The sequence below is a fragment of the Falco punctatus genome, assembly GCF_963210335.1.
Source record: "Falco punctatus genome assembly, chromosome: 1".
Lineage (NCBI taxonomy): Eukaryota > Metazoa > Chordata > Aves > Falconiformes > Falconidae > Falco > Falco punctatus.
Window position 1 is genome coordinate 108327394 of NC_137580.1, and position 17979 is coordinate 108345372.

The window sequence follows — 17979 nt, forward strand, 5'->3', positions numbered from 1 at the left end:
TTTTGTTTTTCTTAGCAAGTAAACTAGGTAGCTTAGCTCATGCAGAAACCCCCATCACTCTATTCTAGGTATTCTAGATGTTGCAAGATGGGAGTTTTCACCTTCTGAAGGATTCAGCAGGAAGGACCATAAGGGAAAGGTCCTCATTTAAAGCAGTGCCTTAATCTGCTGGTGCAATTCATGGTTACTGGTGCAAGCCAGGCTCTCCTGCTTTTCACTTGTGTCAGTCCGAACCACCCTACGAACTGTATCAGATATGTCTTTCCTGATTAAAAAAAAAAAAACACGAGTTTGAGATGTGATAGAAACGTCTACCTTGTGCCACATGGGATCAGCTAGAGCTCTGATGAAATGTCTGGCTGTGTAGATGTGGGAGCCTTGGCTGTGTCGCTCTGTGTTTGCAGGGCAGCAGTGACAGCTTTGAACTGGAGGCAACGTGCAGAGTCGTGCTGCAAAAAAAAGGCTTCGTCTGTAAAGGGGCAGGCTGGTTCTGGGGAGGAAAATAGCAAGGCGGAGGCTTTCAGCACCCTTGCAAAGTCAGACTCAGTTTTTCTCTGCTCTTTTACTGGAGCCTACCAGGAGTGTGTTTGTTGAACTACTTCAGATTTTGAAGATGTCCACCATACGTCATCTTTTAATCTCTACAGCTAAGAGCCCATTCTGCAAGTAGGGAGAAGTCTGGGGTGCAATCTGTTCTGGTTTTGGCCCAGCATCAGGCTTACAAGCCCCTTGCATCTCTGTGGAGCGGGATGAGCTGTACTAGAGCTGGGCACGTTCGTGTGCTGCTCATCACAAGGTTTTGCTGCTGCAGTTCCGCAGCCCTGAGCTTCCCCACTACGGCTGCATGATGATGCTGCCTGTGTGGCTGCGGTGGCTGCAGCAGCCCGGGGCTCTGGCTCCGGCACCTCACAAACACCTTGCCAAGATGCTGCCCATGGCTTTGAGGGTACCAGAGGAAACCCTTAGCTGCTTGCTCTTCAACAGCAGCCAGTGTTAGGAGTGAGAGAGAAAATGGAAGCGTGTTCCGTGTGCTTTTAATTTGTAGCTCCTGTCTGGAGCAAAATGATGGAAACCAGTTGAAGAACTGGTAACCAACTTTTCATCCTTGACTTAAACCCCAAAGCTCATGCAAATACATTGCAAAGACAAACATTAAGAAGTGAACAGAGAGCCTATAACATTTAATAGAAAACATATGCAACATGGAAATGGGATGTAAACCTCTTGCTGTTCCTTTGCAAATCTATTATACATGAGCCCATCAGAGCAGCGTATTAATAAAACAGGAGCCCAAAGCACTTGGCACTCCCATCTCTTTAGCGAAACATCAGAAGTGGGGCTATCGGCTCCAGTCTTGGAAGTCTGAAACTTGCATCTGCCCAGCTGCTTTGGTGACATGATGGAGATGCTCCAAGGGGAATCTCACCACTAAAGGGAAATCGCTCCATGGTGTGGATGTTTTTAGGTAAGATCCTCCTCCTCCTTGACAAAACTGTTGTTCTTTCTTGCTCAGCCTTCTTGCCTGCTGAATTCTTTAAGCAGTACGTGAAGAGGGCCAAAGATGGCTTAAAGCAACCTCAGACATCGTGTGCTGAGATGCAAATTGCATCTGTTCCTCGAAAGCTCTCCGGGACCACTCTGTCCCAGGCTTTTGTTATGCATGGGTACCACCAACACAGCCATGAGCCCCTTTGCTTTGCTGAACAGCGGAAAGTAAGTTACACTGGATTTTCTTAACATCCACGTGTTGCTTCTCCATCAGGACAAATAAAGGTGGCTCTTTGGACCTCCCCTGTGTTCTCAACTGTGATGCCCAGGGCCCTGGTGCAGACAGTAACGCCTCTTGCCCTTCTGGGTGAGCAGAGGCAGCAAGGGGATGCTGCTGCTGGAAAACATGGGCTTCGTGCACGGTCCAGCCTTGGCGTGAGATGGGAGTAGGTGTAGTGTGGTGTGAGGTTGGACCTGCGTGGCTGTGAGTAAGTGTTCATGGCTGGTGGCTCTTAGAGGATTGAGCAGCACATCTCCTAGCCCTAGCATGGGAAACTGAGCATCTAGAACACTGATTTAAGTACTGTTACAAGGGGAGGGTATTTAGGAGTAAGAGCCAGCAGATCTAACTAGAACTTGCTGTTTCAGAAGCAACGGGGAATGGATGCACCAAAGAAATATGCTTTGTTAAAAACACACCGGCAAGCTGCAGAGCCAGGTGAGGGGTGGGTAGAGCCGTGTGAGGGAAGGGCCGTGGGATAAACACGAAGGCTGAGCTTGTTGCTGGTGTGTTTGGGGCTGCAGAGCTGCTCTGTGGCACTGGGAGCCCGGGCAGCAAGGTACTGGTGCTGTGCTGCCTGAGCCAGAGGAAACCCTGGGGACAGATCCAGCACTGAGGCAAGTCCCAGCTTCCAGGGGCTGGGCTTTGTGTTGTGGGCAGCGGCAGAACTAGAACTAATTACTGTTCCTTTGATTGTTTTCTGAGATGCACATGAGGATAACAGATCTGTTTGCCGTAAGTTCACGAACATTTAATCTGCATCCTCTCTGGCTTTCAGTCCCTGGCAGAGGTTTCCTATTTGTTGATTTTTCACCACCCAAAACCCCCTACAGCTTGCATCCTCCAGAAAAGAGAAGAGGTATTTATCGTAACGCTGCTTATGGAAACAACAGGTAGACCAAAGCTTTGCTCCGTCGCGTCAGAGGCCAAGGGATCTGGGTTTGCAGCACAGAGGTGCTTTTGACCAGTCCGTTCGCCCTGCTGCCTTGCCAGCACAGGTATAGCTGTCTTCTAAATGTGACCACAAGCAGCTCAGTCTGGTTCATCACGGTGTTTGCTGCCCAGTTCTGGCCCAGCAGGCTCCATCGGGTGAGCTGCCCCCAGGGAGCGGAGCCCCGCACCGCCCGGGTGCTGCGGCAGTGCCGGTGGCTCAGCGCTGCCAACATTGCAGAGAATTTACATCTTTTTTCCATCATAGGCGTGGATGCGGGTGGAAGCGCTGTGCTCGATACCAGCTCTGGGTCCATAAAGCTTAATTTTTGATCCTGGCGGTGGCACCCACCTCCCGTGTGCATGCTTCCTGGGTGCTGCCTTGCCAGGAGAGGGAAGGAGTCATCCTCGGGAAGCTGCAAGACCGTGTTACGTCCAGTAAGTCCTACCCTGAGGTGGAGTCTGGACAGCTTGAGTGTATTGCTACAGAGAGCTGTGTAAGACAACTAATTAGTCTCAGACATGGCAAGTCTTCTCTCCAAGCCGAGCTGAGTTGGAAGTTACGTTGCCATTCATTCCCAGAGGATGCCAGAGAAGCGCAGCGAGAGGAGGGTGTTTGGATTCAGCTGAATGAAGTGGTTGTGCGCTTCAGCTTCAGTAAGGATCAGTAGCTTTGACTGACCGGCATGCAGTTACACAGAAATAAACTCTGGTAGGCACCCAAGGTGTGTGTTATACATGGTCAACAGCCTTCCAGTCTGGTTGGAAAAACTTCTCCTGGGAAAATTTTCAAGCCTTGGCTTAAGAAACTTTAAAAAGGACTGGCTTCCCGGGAGCTGCTTGCCTTTAGTTTTTTTGAGTGGAGACCAAACGTTGCTGTGCGTTCTTGAAATCTGTGGGTTTGATGGATAGTTTTCGGTTTTGAGCAGATTTGGAATTTGTTCTCTTGCACTTGGTTGTGCACCGTAGTATTGAACTGCAGCGGCAGGGCCAGCCATGAGAAACAGTTCCCAGGAACTGCTCCCCATCCCATCCTGGTGCGCTGCAAGCAAGGAGGATTTCTCCTCCTTCCCATGGCATGGCCAGCTGGAGACCCCCTGCCATAGCTGTGCTTCCTGGGGGGCTCAGTGCCGCTTGTCTCTGCGGCACAAAGCTGATCTGTCGGACCTTTCTCTGCTCTGACTTGCACTGTTTTTTCTTCTGCCTTTTGTTTATATGTATTATTTGCAACCCGCTGCACCCAAAACACCAGCTGATCTACCTGCCCTTGTGTGAAGCAATAGTTAAATGAGTAGTTCAAATATTTTTTTCTCATTTAGACAGAAGAAACAAGTTCAGCTTTGACCATGCATGTTACATTTTAATTTTTTTCTCATGCCAAGAAATACAAAGAAAGTATATAAGATATACTATAATCATCCTGCAGAAAAAGAAACATTTATCAGCAAAGAGAAGCACCCAGCTGCAATTCCTGATGCGTTCATGCTGTGTGGGAAACGTGGCTCTTCCAGTTTGGCTTCAAAGCAGGAGGAGCCGGTGCATGGACGGTGGTTGCAGCGAGGGGAGGATAGACCCTGCACGTCCCCAGAGGATTGTGTCCTGGGCACCATCTATCGAGGGCACCTGCCCTGAAGTGGTGGCAGGGTTGCCTTGGTGAATCCTGCTGCACACGTTCCCTTTCTGATATTTCTAACGCTGGACGGGTATTTATAGGTTTGAATTTATCTACCTACTGGTGTCAGCAAATGCTTTACAAATACTTCCACTCTGAAAAGGCTGCTTCGCCCCCCCACCCTTGGCTTGTGTCCAAGCATGGGAGTTTTCAGTCCAAACCTGTCTTTGCCAAAATTAAAGGATGTAAACTGAAAGAAAAAGGATCTTAAATCTGGAATTATTTCAGCTTGACTGTGCAGCCCTGGCTGTGGTTCTGTGATAAGTAACAAAGCAATAGGGCAAGGTTGGGGGTATCGAGAGGGAGGGAAAAAAGAGAAAAAGTCATGGGACCAGCCCAGTGGGTGCATTTCTTCAGCCTCTCCCTGGACTCAGACCAAATGGAAAGAGAGTTTTAATTTTATGTAAAAGGCAGGATCCGTTCCCCTTGTCTACATGGAGAAGTCTGGATTTGGAAAGGTAAATACTGCACTGTATGTGCTGGGGTCCGCAGGCAGCCCCGGTCAGAGGCTTAGAGCAGCACATTCCCTACCCCTCGAAAAACCCTTTCAGTGAAGTGCAGCAATGACGTTTCATTGCCAACAAGACCTGTACCCGATTAAAGGAAAAGGGGAGGGTAGAAGGGAAGAACGTGTGAGACTCGCAGGTTGCTCTCGGGATGGCAATACTGAGGGGAAAGCACGCTGGGCTGGCAAAGATGGGGAGAGGAGGGTAGATCAGAGCGGAGTGAAATACTGACCAGAAGAAGCAAACCCACTGTTAACACAGCAAACTCTGAACTGACATCTTTTCTCACTTTCTTTCCTCCCTCTGTGTTCAGATCCCTTCGGTCTCCTCCACAGGCACCTGGGCGGGCAGCACCCAGCGCGTGGCCCTGAGCCCCGTTCTGTGGTCGCATCCTGCGAGGTGTTGGTGTGGAACCGAGCGAGCTGGCTGGCTCGGCGGCAGCAGCTCACTTGTTCAGCTTAAGCCTTTGATCTAACACTGCTTGTACCCAGCGAGGGCTCTGCTGTGCCACCCGGCAGAGCCCGGCGCTCCCCCAGACCCTGGGGAGAGGAGCCCAGGGACACCAGTGCCAGAAGGCGCCATCAGCCACACGCTCTGCTCGGCGGCCCTTTCCCGAGCGATGCTCACCGGGTATTTATATCCCACCAGGACCTCACACTTGTCGTTCGTAACTCCTACTTCAACTTACATTTAGAGACGTTTCCCACCTTCTCCATCTCTTCAGCAAGCTATCCTCCTACCAGCTCAACTTTGCTGTCAGGTAAGGCTGGGCTGCCACTGCACCGCTCAGATCCCTCGCCTCTCCTTCACCGGGGGGTAGAAGTTGGCCAGACCCTGAGGATTTTGTGACTTGTTATAGTTGCAAGCACAGAAAACGTGACTCTGACGCATGTGCTTAGAGGAGGCTGCAGCAGGTAGCAAAGAGCTGTGACATAAGTAACGGGGCTTGTTCATGGGGATAGAGAGGGAAAGTTGTTCCATGACATAGTTTTTGTGATCGCCCTCCTGTGTGCTAAAAACAAAGTGAAGGAGAGGATGTGCCCGGATGGGGAAAAAAGGTCGTTGCACTTAGGTGAATGCTAAACCAGTGGAAAAATCACGAGGGATGCTGCTGTTCCCCAGATGTGGAGGAGGAACCGTGCCTGCTGGTAGCCTCAGATGAAGTTCTGCCGTGATTTACCTCCTGGTAACACAGTCACAGGTGAGGTGTGTGTCAGGGGTTGGGGGCTCAGCAACGTCCTCCTTCCCCATCCAAGCTAATGCACCTGGAAAAGCCAAACAGGCAGCTGAGCTAGGATAAAGCCGTGTGTGATGTGGAGAGCCAGGATCTAGTGGCAAAACGTTTGCAAAACATCAGGCTGCACAACATGCGGGGAAGTTGGGAGAGAAGAGCGAGAAGCCACTTTCCAGATAACCCAGATAAAAAAATCCTTTTTCTAGCACTGGAGAGCCAGGTTACAAGGAGAGAAAATATTTTGTCAGGCATGACTGTAGAGGCTTTCCCCTGGATTTAAATGCAGCATAAGAAAAAAAAAAATATCAAAGCTGTATTCAAAAGCGTGGTACAATTTTATCTAATCAGAAAGATTTGGAAATGAATTTAGGTGTCTTAGTTTTTTATTATACTTAATAGTGAGATGAGGAGCAGTTGCCTCAGCAGCCCGAGGCTGCTGCCTTCTCCTGCGTTCTGGTACCTCCACTGCTCTGGGACTGCTGGCACTGCTGGCAAGGACCATTGCAGCAGCCTTGCAAAGCCCCCTTGTTCCAATGACTGCAGGCATCCCAGGCCATTTGGATTTGTAGTGTGTGTTTGCCTAGATCCCTTTGGAAAAATCAGATTCAAAGAAAATCTGTATTCATAGGTGGTTCTATTAAAGAGGAGAAAGGAAACCAGGTTTCTGTTGGGGGCTGCACGGTGCGTGTGACTCGGAGTGACTTTGCTCTCCGTGCAATTAGAGCGGCGTAATGCTAACCCAGGGGTGGCAAGGTTTGATCCTTTAAATGTGGTAAAGCACTTTAGATGAAAGGCTTTATATAATGATAAAAGAGCATTTAAATTCTTACTTAATAAATACTTGGTGCTCTCAAGTACTACAATGCCTTGCGGTAGTTTTCCCTGAATGCCAGCTCTTCCAGCCCAAGGAGGAGCTTGCTCAGCTCTTACCATAAGCTGAATTTTGGCAGCTTGGAGAGCAAAGGGCAGAAGATGCACAGATGGGCAGTGCTGCCCTTGTGTATCCCAGAAAAAATAACACGTTTTCCAGCAAGCAGCTTTTCAGGTTCAAGCATTAAAGAAGGAATTGTTTGGGGGATTTGATGGGATTTCATCAACCGCCAGATAAGAGTTTGAAACTCCCAGGAGGGTTTCTGGAGAGCTGGGGATGAGGAGCTGTGGTGCTGGCAGGCAGGCTGGCGGTGGTGCGGGTAGGAGCTCACACCCAGCAGTGCTCAGTGGCCCCTGTTTGCTGAAGCTCATAAAAAACGAGTTGCAAAAGAAAGGTCACGAATTTGGTCCAGTTTTGAAGCCAATAGTTTGTAATAAAGCACTGGCCAAGAGGTGGATGGGAATGGAACCCAGGAAAGTGCTGTAGTGATGTGCTATGGCCCTCAGCCCCTGGAATCCTCTTTAATGTAGAGAAAAATCTTAAGAGCATCTACGGGATTTTGTCTTTCTTACCCCCTGGCTTCAAATGATGTCTAGCAAAAGAAAACACTTTAAAGAGGAGCAATCAAACAGGTGACAAGAATTCTCACAGTGATGCCCATGGCTTTGCACCTTAGTTACTGCTGAGTAACTGCAGCATGGATTTACAATGACCCCACGCGTGCACGTGCCCACTCACACGGTCCAGAGAAATTAGTGCCGAGCCATTTCCACGCTGTGGAGATTCTTAGGGTGTGCAGCAGATTCTCCATGTAGACAAGCCCTCAGATGCATTAGATTTGGTCTAAGGTTTGGGTTTTGGTTTTTTTCAGGAGATTGATGGTCGGGAGCAGGAGTGCCCTGAATCACCTTGGTTCTCAGCGCAGTCCCGATTTCTGGAGTGCAACTCTTGGTCATGTACTTGTGCCCGCAAAGTTTGGGTAAATTTTGGTAAAAGAGAGGCTCAGCTAGTACGGAGCAAATAGATATGGCCAGAAGTCATCTACAAAGCCTGAATAAAATAATAGGCAATGAAACTTTGCATAGTCTGGGTGGCCGGGTAGAAGACCAGCCCCAGTAACAATCCGCAGTGAGGACAGGGTGAGGGGGAAGGAGGAATGGGGCTGAACGGATGCTCAAGGGACTGTGTCACATTTGGATCCCACGGGAAACAGCCAAGGGAGCTGTGCGGTGTGGAAGACGTGGCGGGGCACAGGGTACCTATAGGCTGATCAGGAGGAGCAAGGTCTATTTCCTTGTTATGTTAAATACAAAACATTAAAAAATAATACTACTCGTGGAACTGACCCCAGCCAGCTCTGGGGATGCTGGAGATTTTCAGAGATGCAGAAGAGCGTGTGAGGGAAGCGGGGTCTTAAACTTCTCCATGCCTCTGAAAATCTCCTGGCAGGCCCCAAGCTGAAGCCCAGAAGGGCTGGGGAGATGAGCACTGACAGCGATGGGGTCTGGGTCACGCAGAAGCTTTTGTGTGATGAAGGTGATGTGAGGTGTGTGTAAGCGGGTAGAATGGGCTCTCCGTGCCTTGGTACCGCTGCTACAGATCAACCAGGCTATTGTCTCAGCGCCATGAGTATTAACCTCGCTTTGGGTGCACAGAGAGAGAAACAGGCGGGTTCACAGAGAAAGCGTTATTTTTCCTTCCATTAAAAGCCCCACCATGGAATCGGGGTGAGGAGGAGCCTGGGGTTCTCATGCAGCAACATCCTGCCCTGCCAGCTCTGAGATCTGCCCTAAGTGATAAAAGAGCTCATAGGAACAGACATGGAGAACATTCCCAAAGGCATGCAAATGGTCATTGTCTCTTTTTTTTTTTTTTTTTTTTTTCATCAAAAATACAAAAGCACCCACCACATCCTCCAGCTTTTGCGGCTGCGTTTTGTTCGAAGCAGAGCCGTGGTCCTGCTGCAGCTCTGCTCTCCCTCCTCCTCCATGGAACAGCTCTCAGCTCCTGATGGCAGTTTGAGCTTTGTTTTTGTTTTGTTTTGTTTTTTGTTTGTTTTTTGTTTGTTTTTTGTTTGTTTTTTTTTTGTAGAGACAGAGAATTTGATGATTTAAAAACCAACAACCCCCAAAAAATTCAGTGACTTGTGCCAAAATTCTTAGGAGGGTTCCTCAAAATGTCCTGTTCTTGCCTTAATATTTTCTTTTAAAATAAGCTTCGTTCTTGAAACTCTCTCCTTCTCTTGCACTTTAGTTGTCTCCCCGCTCCGTGAGTTTTGCTGGAGGGGAATGAGGTAGTGGATTTCCCCCTTCTCCTCTCCGCTTGGCGTCTGATGTCCTTTCCCATTCCTTCTTGCGATGTTTTTTTAGCCCATTATTTGTACCAGCTCATTTCCAAGAGGTGGTGAAGTAGAAGCATGCGTTCCTTCGGACGGCGCTCCAGAGCAGGCTGTCCAGGGCTGCCCACCTACACTGTGACAATTTTTTGTTGCAAGGCTGAAAGTAAAAACCCCAAAAGGAAAGTTGTCTTCCTCCTCTTCGAGGTATTTGCATGCTAAAACGTCTTCTAGGAACCTGTAAAACAAAGAGAGTCTTAGGGCAGCTTCTGGTAGTCACAGATGTTTCCCTTATGCTCTTGGTTTGGGTTTTGTGTGTTTCTGAGGTTCCCGTTTGCCCAAGCTGCGTGCTGGTTTGGCAGGTGGGTTTGTGTTTGGGGACTTCCCCAAATATTTTGGGCTTGCATTTCTGGGCAGGGTGGTTTGTGTCCTGAAACCCTTCCGTTTTTACCCCACTACGCTCTTCTAAACCCACCACAGCCTTTGCCAGGGGGACCTGGCGTGGTCACCACTGCACTACGGGACAGTGCAGGGAGGACTTTCCAGTCTGGCCGTTTGAACCGTGTGTGTTGCTCCTGCAGGGACCCCATGCTCCAAGGTGTTTTGCACATGTGTGTGCAGCTGGTGATGGTCAAACCAGCCTAGACCACACAGGCGCTTAGTGCCCTACCACTGCGGTTGGGGTAGGAATGGAGCACCACCTGCCCCAGGGTGGGAATGGAGCACCACCTGCCCCAGGGGGGTGGTGGAGGGTGGGCAGGGGTGTCCTGTACACTGGGCTGGAGCCAGGTGAGGTTCCTGCTCTATCTAGGCTGGGGAAAAGAGAAGGAGATGTTACCTCTGATGCCAAGTGAAATGTAGAGCACGATGATGATGGTCCCCAGGATAATGGAGACGATGCTGAGCAGCCTGGCCATGCGTCCCAGTCGCCGGGCTCCGTCCATGTCCCCTTGCTGCCCACTGTTCCTCGACTGTGGGGAAACACAGAAAGTGGCTTTTAAGAATGACCACAGCCCTGGGGCACCTCTCTGGCTGTAGCCCCAGAATGCGAGCTGCTGCATCATCGAGCACTACATCTCCCACCCTGGGCTCTCGCAGGGTGGCACACAAACGCCCTCGGTGAGCCCACTGCTTCCGCAGCCTGGGGTCCTGCTAACGTGATGTGCCTGGAGAAGCCCACTCAGATGCTGTCTGCTTGCCCTGGGTAGGAGCTGGCCTGGCTCGAGTCTGTCTTTGTTGGAGTAACTAAGAAACAGTCCCGGCATGGGACAGAAGGCACCACATGGCCCCAGCCAGCTGCAACCCCTCTCTGATTCTTTCGTGGAAACCCCTGAAATTCTGGACTTCAGCCCCCAGAGCAGCTCACTTCTAGGGAGCCGCATCCCCCAGGGGCACTGCTGCCCTTCTGCAGCTCACGTACAGAAAAAGCATCCTGCCTCTGCCTCCCGCTGCAAATGTCTGTATTGAGAAGCCATGTATATTGTGAGTTTAACCATCACCAACAAACTGGGAAATAATAATTTTAAAAAAAGCAGTGACATTTCCAAGCAGCATGTAGCCTCTTGGCTGGCTGTTGGAGCTGAGTGTGAGCGTGAGAGGAATGGGCTTTGATAAAGTGGGCAGGGACTGCTGGCTTTCAGCTTGTGATGGGATGTGCTGTGGTGCCTCTGCATTACCCTCGGTTCCTGCATCGATGGGTTGTGCTCACCATCCCTGTTCTCACATGTACTTCTACAGCGAATTCCTGCTCTTGTGTGTGCTGTAGGGAGGGAAGGAACAGTCCATATAGCTTCTTTATTCACCTTCTAGTTTCATTGGATTTCCCCTGCTGCTCTATTGATTTCTTCGAGCAGCTCAGTGAAAGCTTTCCTCTGCTCTGTAACTAAAAAAAAGTGCTCCCTGGCTGTGACAGGGCTGAGGAATGGGACTGGAAAGGCACTAGTAGGTGCCTGGAAATTATTGTGTGTGGACTCATTCAGGGATGAAGAGAGATCCCCAGGAGTTGAAGCTAGAACAGGAGTTGCCTGGCGCTAATGTTGGTGGGCACCAGCGTCTTAGCGGGAGGCTCTTGGTGGGGTAAATTGCGGTGGTCCTTGTCTTTGGGAACAAGGGGAAGCCCCGGGTGGATGGAGAACACAGCTAGGAGGTTCCCTTGGAAGGTTTGGTTTTTGCTCGGCAGAGATCCAGACCTGGGAGGCATCTTGAGGGGGTTAGTGAAGCATCCCCAGGGTCTGCCCACCAGTGCTGCCCACCACAAGGGACTGGATGGGTTGAGCAGGATTTGGGCTCACACACAAAGTGGAAAAATGTAAGACTGGATGAGCATGGGCTCACCAAGACCTTGCCTGGCACCTGACGGGGTGGTGAGGGTGCTGCTGTGGCCTGACTCCTCTGAGCTTCAGTGCCACCTCTCTTAGTGCCCTGTGCTCAGCAGCACCGCTGACCCACCAGGCAGCAGAAACCTCCACCGATGCCCACACACACGGTGCCTGAAGACCGAGCACGGCTCCTCAGAAAAACTACAATACACAGATGCATCGTAAACTTTCCGAGGAAGTGATTCAATAAGGACTGATCTTGTTTCTTGTTCTTGTGATGGGTAATCATTTGGTTCCCAAGTGAAGAAATACCGAAAGTAAGAATTCCTGGGGAGGGAGAAGCATTCCTGCTGAGAGAGGAACCCACGGTGCTCCCCAGCCTGCCGGTGTGAGCGTGCTGGGCTTCCTGCACTTGGCGGAGGGAGGACCTAGCACTTAGCAGAAGGGCAGCTGTGCAGTACCACGGCGAGGTTATTACAGTGAAATTACTCACCGTGCGTCAGCATTTGCTGCGTGTGCGGTGGAGAGGCTGGAGCCCCTCCATCAGCAAACAGGAGCTCCCTGCTCAGGAAGAGGCAGACGGGCTGTGACTGGCATGGCTCTCCAGACCAAAAAGCCTTCCCAAATTCATGCGGCGTCCTTCTGCCTCCCATGAAACCCATTGGGAAGGGGGTTTGGAGGGGGTGGAAATTGGATAAGGGGTTTTAAATTCCATTGGTAACATTTTCACTTGGTTGGGAAGGCTTGGAGTGGGGGGAAAGAGAAATAGGGTAGGCTGGGGGGAGGAGGGAGCCCAGGGCACAGGTCTGCCACCTTGATCGAGTGGAGGAGTCAGGCAACACCCCCCCCCTCGGCTTCACTGGGAACAGGGTTTTGTAGATGCTTTAACTGCCTTGAAGCGCTTCCTCTTTCTTTAGAGATGCTTTTAAGCATTTAATGTTTTTACATGGGTTAAAGGCTTCTTCCCCTGCCCCATCATCTCCAGCCATGCTGCCTTCGCCAAACTGGGTCCCAGGAGAAGAGGGAGATGTGGGGCAGGCTGTGGGGCTGGCAGCTCCCCATAGCTCTATGCTGTGTGCTGGCTCCCCCCTTTGAAGCACGGCTGCTAAAAGTGGGGAAACTCCAAGTTAAACAAGAAATATGCTAGTGAAAAAGACTTAAAGGTAGAAGTATATTAAAACGATCCTACTTCCCTTTCAAAAAAATGTGTATCTCAGAAATAACTGCGCTGGAAAGGGTCCCCTGTCAAATTTTTTAAAAAAATAATAAAATCAGGAGTCAGGAGGCCTAGCACAGCTCCAGCACTAACTGTGAAACATCACTGAGCATTCAAACAAATAAATACTTCATGTTCCTACTCCATTTCCCATTAATTTTGCTTTAATACCACTACCCTCTTGGCAGCACCATGACTAAAAAGGTCCCCAGCTCCAGCCCAGGCTGTGCGCTGGCTGCTGCTCCATAGTGCTTGGGTAGGTAACGTGCAGCTTTGAAGGTTTCCATGTACTCCTTCTGATTTGCATCACCATGTAAATAACACAGCAAAGCCTCAAACATGCGACTGCTCTCACTGCCTGGCTGTGAACGTCCTGCTCCACTTGCGCGTCGCCCTGTGTAACGACATCCCCACTGCTGCCACCAAGGGACTGCAAAACCCGGTTCGTCCTGGTCTCAACAGCACGTGTGACAGACCGTATCTACAAGCGATGGGATGCAGCCAAGAGCCTCTTTTTTCATTACACAACAGGAGTTTGTAATGAAATAATGACAAAATGAAGCCTCACGGGCTGGTGGCAAGAGATGGGAAGGATGCGGTAGCCCCATGATTGACAAGATCCCTGCCCTGCTCACTGACAGCTTCCAACATTTGGGATTAATTTTTTTTTAAGTTCCAGTTTTTGTAACACATGTAACATTTTTGCAGGGTGTGGGTTAGATTGCAATGAAATACGCAGTTTTAGCCATCTTCTAGGGAAAATATATAGGCTAACGAAGTCGGTATATTTGTCACTACAGCTTCTGGAAGTGTTTACTGCTCATTTATCCTGAACAATTATGAAAATTGCATCAGCATTGGCATGGGATGTTTAGCAAGCATTTGTTACTGTACATATATTATTCATCGGCGTGGAACGGTTTGATTATAGCTCTCTAGTATCACTAATCCTGTGTTTCGCTTTCCACATAAAAACATTAACATCTTGTTTATTAATCAAGACTTGCTGAGGCAGAATATTTCCGAAAGTCTTGAGGGCTACAGGGCCAGAGTCACTGTGTGTGTGCCAGGGGACTCCCTATTACAGTGGAGTATTAGCAAATCTGAAGGACCCTGGAAATGGGGCTGGAAGAGGAGGCTGTTCCATGGCACCCACGGGGCCAGGTAAGTCTGGGTGATTCAAAAGAATTGTTGATCTATCATGTTTTCAAATTGCCATCTAAGTTACTGATCAGAAGGGGTTTTTCCCCTTAACAGATCACCTAGGTTGCCTTGTTGCAAATGAAGGCAATTACTTTTTTGTGCTAGTCCCAGGGACGGAGAAGATGAATTGTCACCTCCTCTTCCCCGCAGTCTTTCCCAATTTATGAACTGGCTTTGGATGCACTCTGCTGCCTTCCACAGTTACTCAGGATAAATCATTAATCCTCCACACTTGCATTTTGTTGAAGAATCCACAGTTACTCAGGATAAATCATTAATCCTCCACGCTTGCATTTTGTTGAAGAAAACATTCCAAGAGAGGTACAAGTCAACATCAGACTTGGATAGATGACTGTGCCCTTTAAAATTAGTAGGGGTAGTTTAACTTCTCCCCCATCTTTTGGGAATGACAACATTTACTCCGGACACCAAGTGCTGCGCAGAATTGCCCTTGATGTTACTACATGCTGGTTCTGGCTGGATTTACCCCTCTTTTTCACTTCATTTGCTCGGAGTTCTGTATGCTGGTAAGTGGCCTGTCTGCTTCTTCCCCCGATGTGGCTGCACTTTGATAGGAAGGGGAAGGGATCTGAGAACAGCAATGCAGCTTGTGTGTGTGTGTGTGGTACCTAGCCCTGCCCTGCCCTCCTCTGAGACAGGTCCCAGGGGGCTGCCCTTGTGTACGGCAGCCCTGCTCTCTGGCTCGGGGAGGGACCCCAACCCCTTAGTGCAGCCAGGACCTTGCTTGGCCAACAAAACACATCCAAGGGTCAGTGGAGGAGCCTCCAGGTAACTCATTTCCACAAGACCAGCGTTATCAGGAACAGACTGGGGGCTAGAACAGATATTTTTTTTTTCCACTTCTGGCCATAGGCCCTGCTGGGATCTGAGATCAGCTTTTGAAAAATGATTTATGAGACACTAAACCCAAAAGCATTCATTTGCTTTTCTCTCTGGTTGCTGCTTATTACCCAGAAAAAAGCTTTCATGTGCAAAAAGCATTGACTTAGGAAAGAAAAATACAATTGCAGAGCTAAAGGAATGTCAGCACATTGTGGGAAGGTCCTCCTGCCCCCTCCCCCGCCCCCCCCCCCAGGCACCAGACATTGCAAAAACCTGGTTCCTGCTCAGATTTGTCCATGATCAGCTGCTCCTGGGTTTTATTCTGTGGGGAGACCTATGCCTTGGGAGCCTTGGGAGTCACTGGGAACTAAATTCCTCCCTGGTGTAAGCAGGTGAAACATCAGCTGATGCCCCCGGAGCTGTTCCTGCTGGCAGGGAGACCCAGCCAGATGTTTCCTGGCTCCCTGGGGACAGCACGGAGCAAGGATCGCTCCTCATCCTGCTCCGCTGGCGCTGTGCGGGGATCCCTGGATGGCAGGTGTGTGTGTAGGGCGGGTGATGGTATAGGCATGGTCAGGACTAGAAAGGGCAGTAATAAATTAAGCATCCCATGGGAGAGGGAGTGCAAGGATGACTGTGAAGGGGCCATGGGATGCACACTGACTACTAATGTGCCGTGTGTGCTAGAAACCTTGTCCTGGAGAACAAGCTCATCCAAATGTGCCTTCTGCCTCAGTGGCCAGAGAGGGCTGGGGCTGGGCATCCCCTTCCCCAGGGCTGGGTGGGCACTGGGCAGTGCTGTCAAGGGCTTTGGAAGCATAGGGCAACCAAATAGTCTTATTGCCTTGTTGGTCCTGCTTCCCTTTGGGTTTAACACAGTAAATACACCCCCACACCTGGCTGTCTAACAGTATTAACTGACTCCTGCTCTCTTTTTACTGTTTACTCTTCTACTCCATGGGGCTTATTTGGCCCAAGGCACATCCCCTGGATGCTCCATCCGCTGGAGGCTCTAACTCCTGCAAGGGAGAGTGTGAGAATCTATTTTGCATGAAGGCTAATGTGGTTGGAAAATCCCCGTGAGAGACCTTGTTTATTACCATGGATATGCAATACCCAGCTGCTTTCCCTCTCATTGCAGTGCAAAGCCAAACAAGGCTGGCTGGCTTCCCCGTATGCTGCCTAAACAGGCTCCGCCACACAACTGTACTACGCAGATGACAGCTGGCACTGGCAGAAATGATGATTCCTCCTCAAAATGGAAACTGGTCTCTCTAGAGAGCTTTCTGTGGCAACCGCCAGCGTCTGTCTTCAAGTTGTTGGCGGTTTTGGGGGAAGTGCTGGCTGCAGGTGCCCCTCAGTGTATTTCTTTGTGGTAAGCAGGTCATTGCTTTCCCTGAGCTGATTTTCAAAGAGAAGATCTGCCGCTGTTGCAAATCAAGAGGATGGAAGATGCCCGGGGGCTGTGGAGCAGTGGGGAATGGTGATGGGTAAGGGGCTGGATGTCCTTGTGGGGCTGTGCTGCCTGAGCCACCTGTACCACAGATGGGTGAGGGGCCGGCTGGCTGCAATTCTCCCCTGCTCTGGTCTTGGTGTGTTTGCCGAAGTGTGCGAGATGCTTAATGGGGAAAATCGCTTCTTCAGGGTGACTGAAAGAGCTGCAGGGCAGCCTGTCCCTTGGAAGCGTCCGAGAACAGGACCCAGGCTCCAGCCAGGGGCTCCCCAGGGCGGCAGGGCTGGGATTGGCTCTAGGAGGTGCAGAGGGAGATCCCTTGTCCTTGCTTCGCCTCGCAGCTCCTTCCCGGGAAGCTCGGCGAGTCGCTCCGGGTGGCTGCCTGGCGGCAGGGACCAGGCTTCCCGGAGCCACCGGGCTTCCCGGAGCCCTGCCCTGGGTGCACCGGGATCCCAGCCCCAAAACCCGGGCAGCCCGCTCCATCTCCATCCCGCCACCTCCCCGCGAGCTGCACCGGGCTCGGGCTCCGGTCGCTGCCCGGACCCCGATCGCAGCGTCTTGCGGGGAGCCGAGCGGGGGGCACTGCCTGGCCGGGCCCCCCGCGCTCCCGGCTGCGCGGCGGCAGCTGTGCGGGCCCCCCCCCGGGCCGCCCCCCGTCCCCCCCCGGCCGCTCCCGCCTCGCCCAATCCCGCCGCGCCCCCCGCCCGGCCGGTGCAGCACCGCGGACAGCTCCGGGAGGCCCCGCTCCAGCCGTCGATGGGCGGCGGCGGCGGGGGGAGCCCGGAGGAACCGGGGGGAACCGGCGGGGTACCGGGCGCACGGCGGGTCCCGCACTCACCATGATGGAGAAGACGAGAGCCACGACGTTGATGGGCCAGACGGGGCAGAAGCAGGAGAAGATGGCGAGCACCAGGTAGTCCCGCGGGCGGCCCTGCTCCGGTGCCGCCGTACTGGTGGCCGTGGAGGAGGCTCTGCCCAGGCTGAGCCGCGACGGCGACAGCGGGGCCGCCTCCAGGTGCCCCACCGACACCGACTTGTAGGCGAGCCCGTGCCCGTTGCGCTCCGCCTCGCCAGGCAAGGCGGCCGTGAAGGATTTGGAGCCGCGGAGGCCCTTCTCCTCCCGGCCCTCGGTCGCCGCCAGCAGCTTCTCGGTCTCCTGGAAGCGGGTGGGCAGCGCCGTGCCCGAGCCCGAGCCCGAGCCCGAGCCCCCGGGCGCGGAGCCGCTGCTCGCCATGGCCCGGCGGAGCGGGCTCCGAGAGCGCCCCGCCGCCGCCGCTCTGCGCCCGGGGCCCACCGCCCCGCGGGAGGCCGTGCCGGAGGAGGGGCCAGCCCGGCTCGGCCCCCGGGGCAGGATCGGGGCCACGGACCGCCCCCGGGGTGTCCCCGTCCCCCCCCGCCCGCCCCCGGGCCGCGCTCAGCCCCCTCCCGGCGCGGTGCAGGCGGGGCCGCTGCCCCCCGGGATGCTGGCAGGGATGCGCTGGGGAAGCCGGGGTGTCCCCTGTCACCTCCAGCCCGGGGCTCTCTCCAGCCCCACCGACCCCCCCGCTCTTCCCGGGGGTCCCCCGGGCTCTGCTGAAGCGGCACGGGAGAGCCCAGCCCCGGAGGCACGGGCGGTGCCGAGGGCGCTCGG

The 17979-nt window shown here is 52.2% G+C and overlaps 1 protein-coding gene across 3 annotated transcripts; it reads right to left on the minus strand.

The window, feature by feature from the left end:
* TRARG1 (trafficking regulator of GLUT4 (SLC2A4) 1) lies at positions 1 to 17590 on the minus strand. Of its 3 annotated transcripts, none has more exons than XM_080384331.1 (3): positions 17188 to 17590; positions 10155 to 10287; positions 1 to 9476 (listed from the first exon to the last, which is right to left on the minus strand). In XM_080384331.1, exons 1-3 carry the CDS (start codon positions 17581 to 17583, stop codon positions 9448 to 9450), a joined length of 558 nt encoding a protein of 185 aa, XP_080240457.1. In that variant the 5' UTR covers positions 17584 to 17590; the 3' UTR covers positions 1 to 9447. The 3 variants fall into 3 exon arrangements, with proteins under 3 accessions (XP_080240457.1, XP_080240458.1, XP_080240456.1); XM_080384332.1 differs by having other exon boundaries at positions 1 to 9554; XM_080384330.1 differs by lacking the exon at positions 1 to 9476 and having other exon boundaries at positions 10032 to 10287.
* Positions 17591 to 17979: the final 389 nt, after the last annotated feature.

Bases quoted from the DNA above. Each gene is read 5' to 3' on its own strand.
- TRARG1 (XM_080384330.1), bottom strand. From the start codon at position 17,583: ATGGCGAGCAGCGGCTCCGCGCCCGGGGGCTCGGGCTCGGGCTCGGGC. The intron at 10,288-17,187 runs GTGAGTGCGGGA...GTTTCCCCACAG, and splicing joins CTCTCGTCTTCTCCATCATG to TCGAGGAACAGTGGGCAGCA.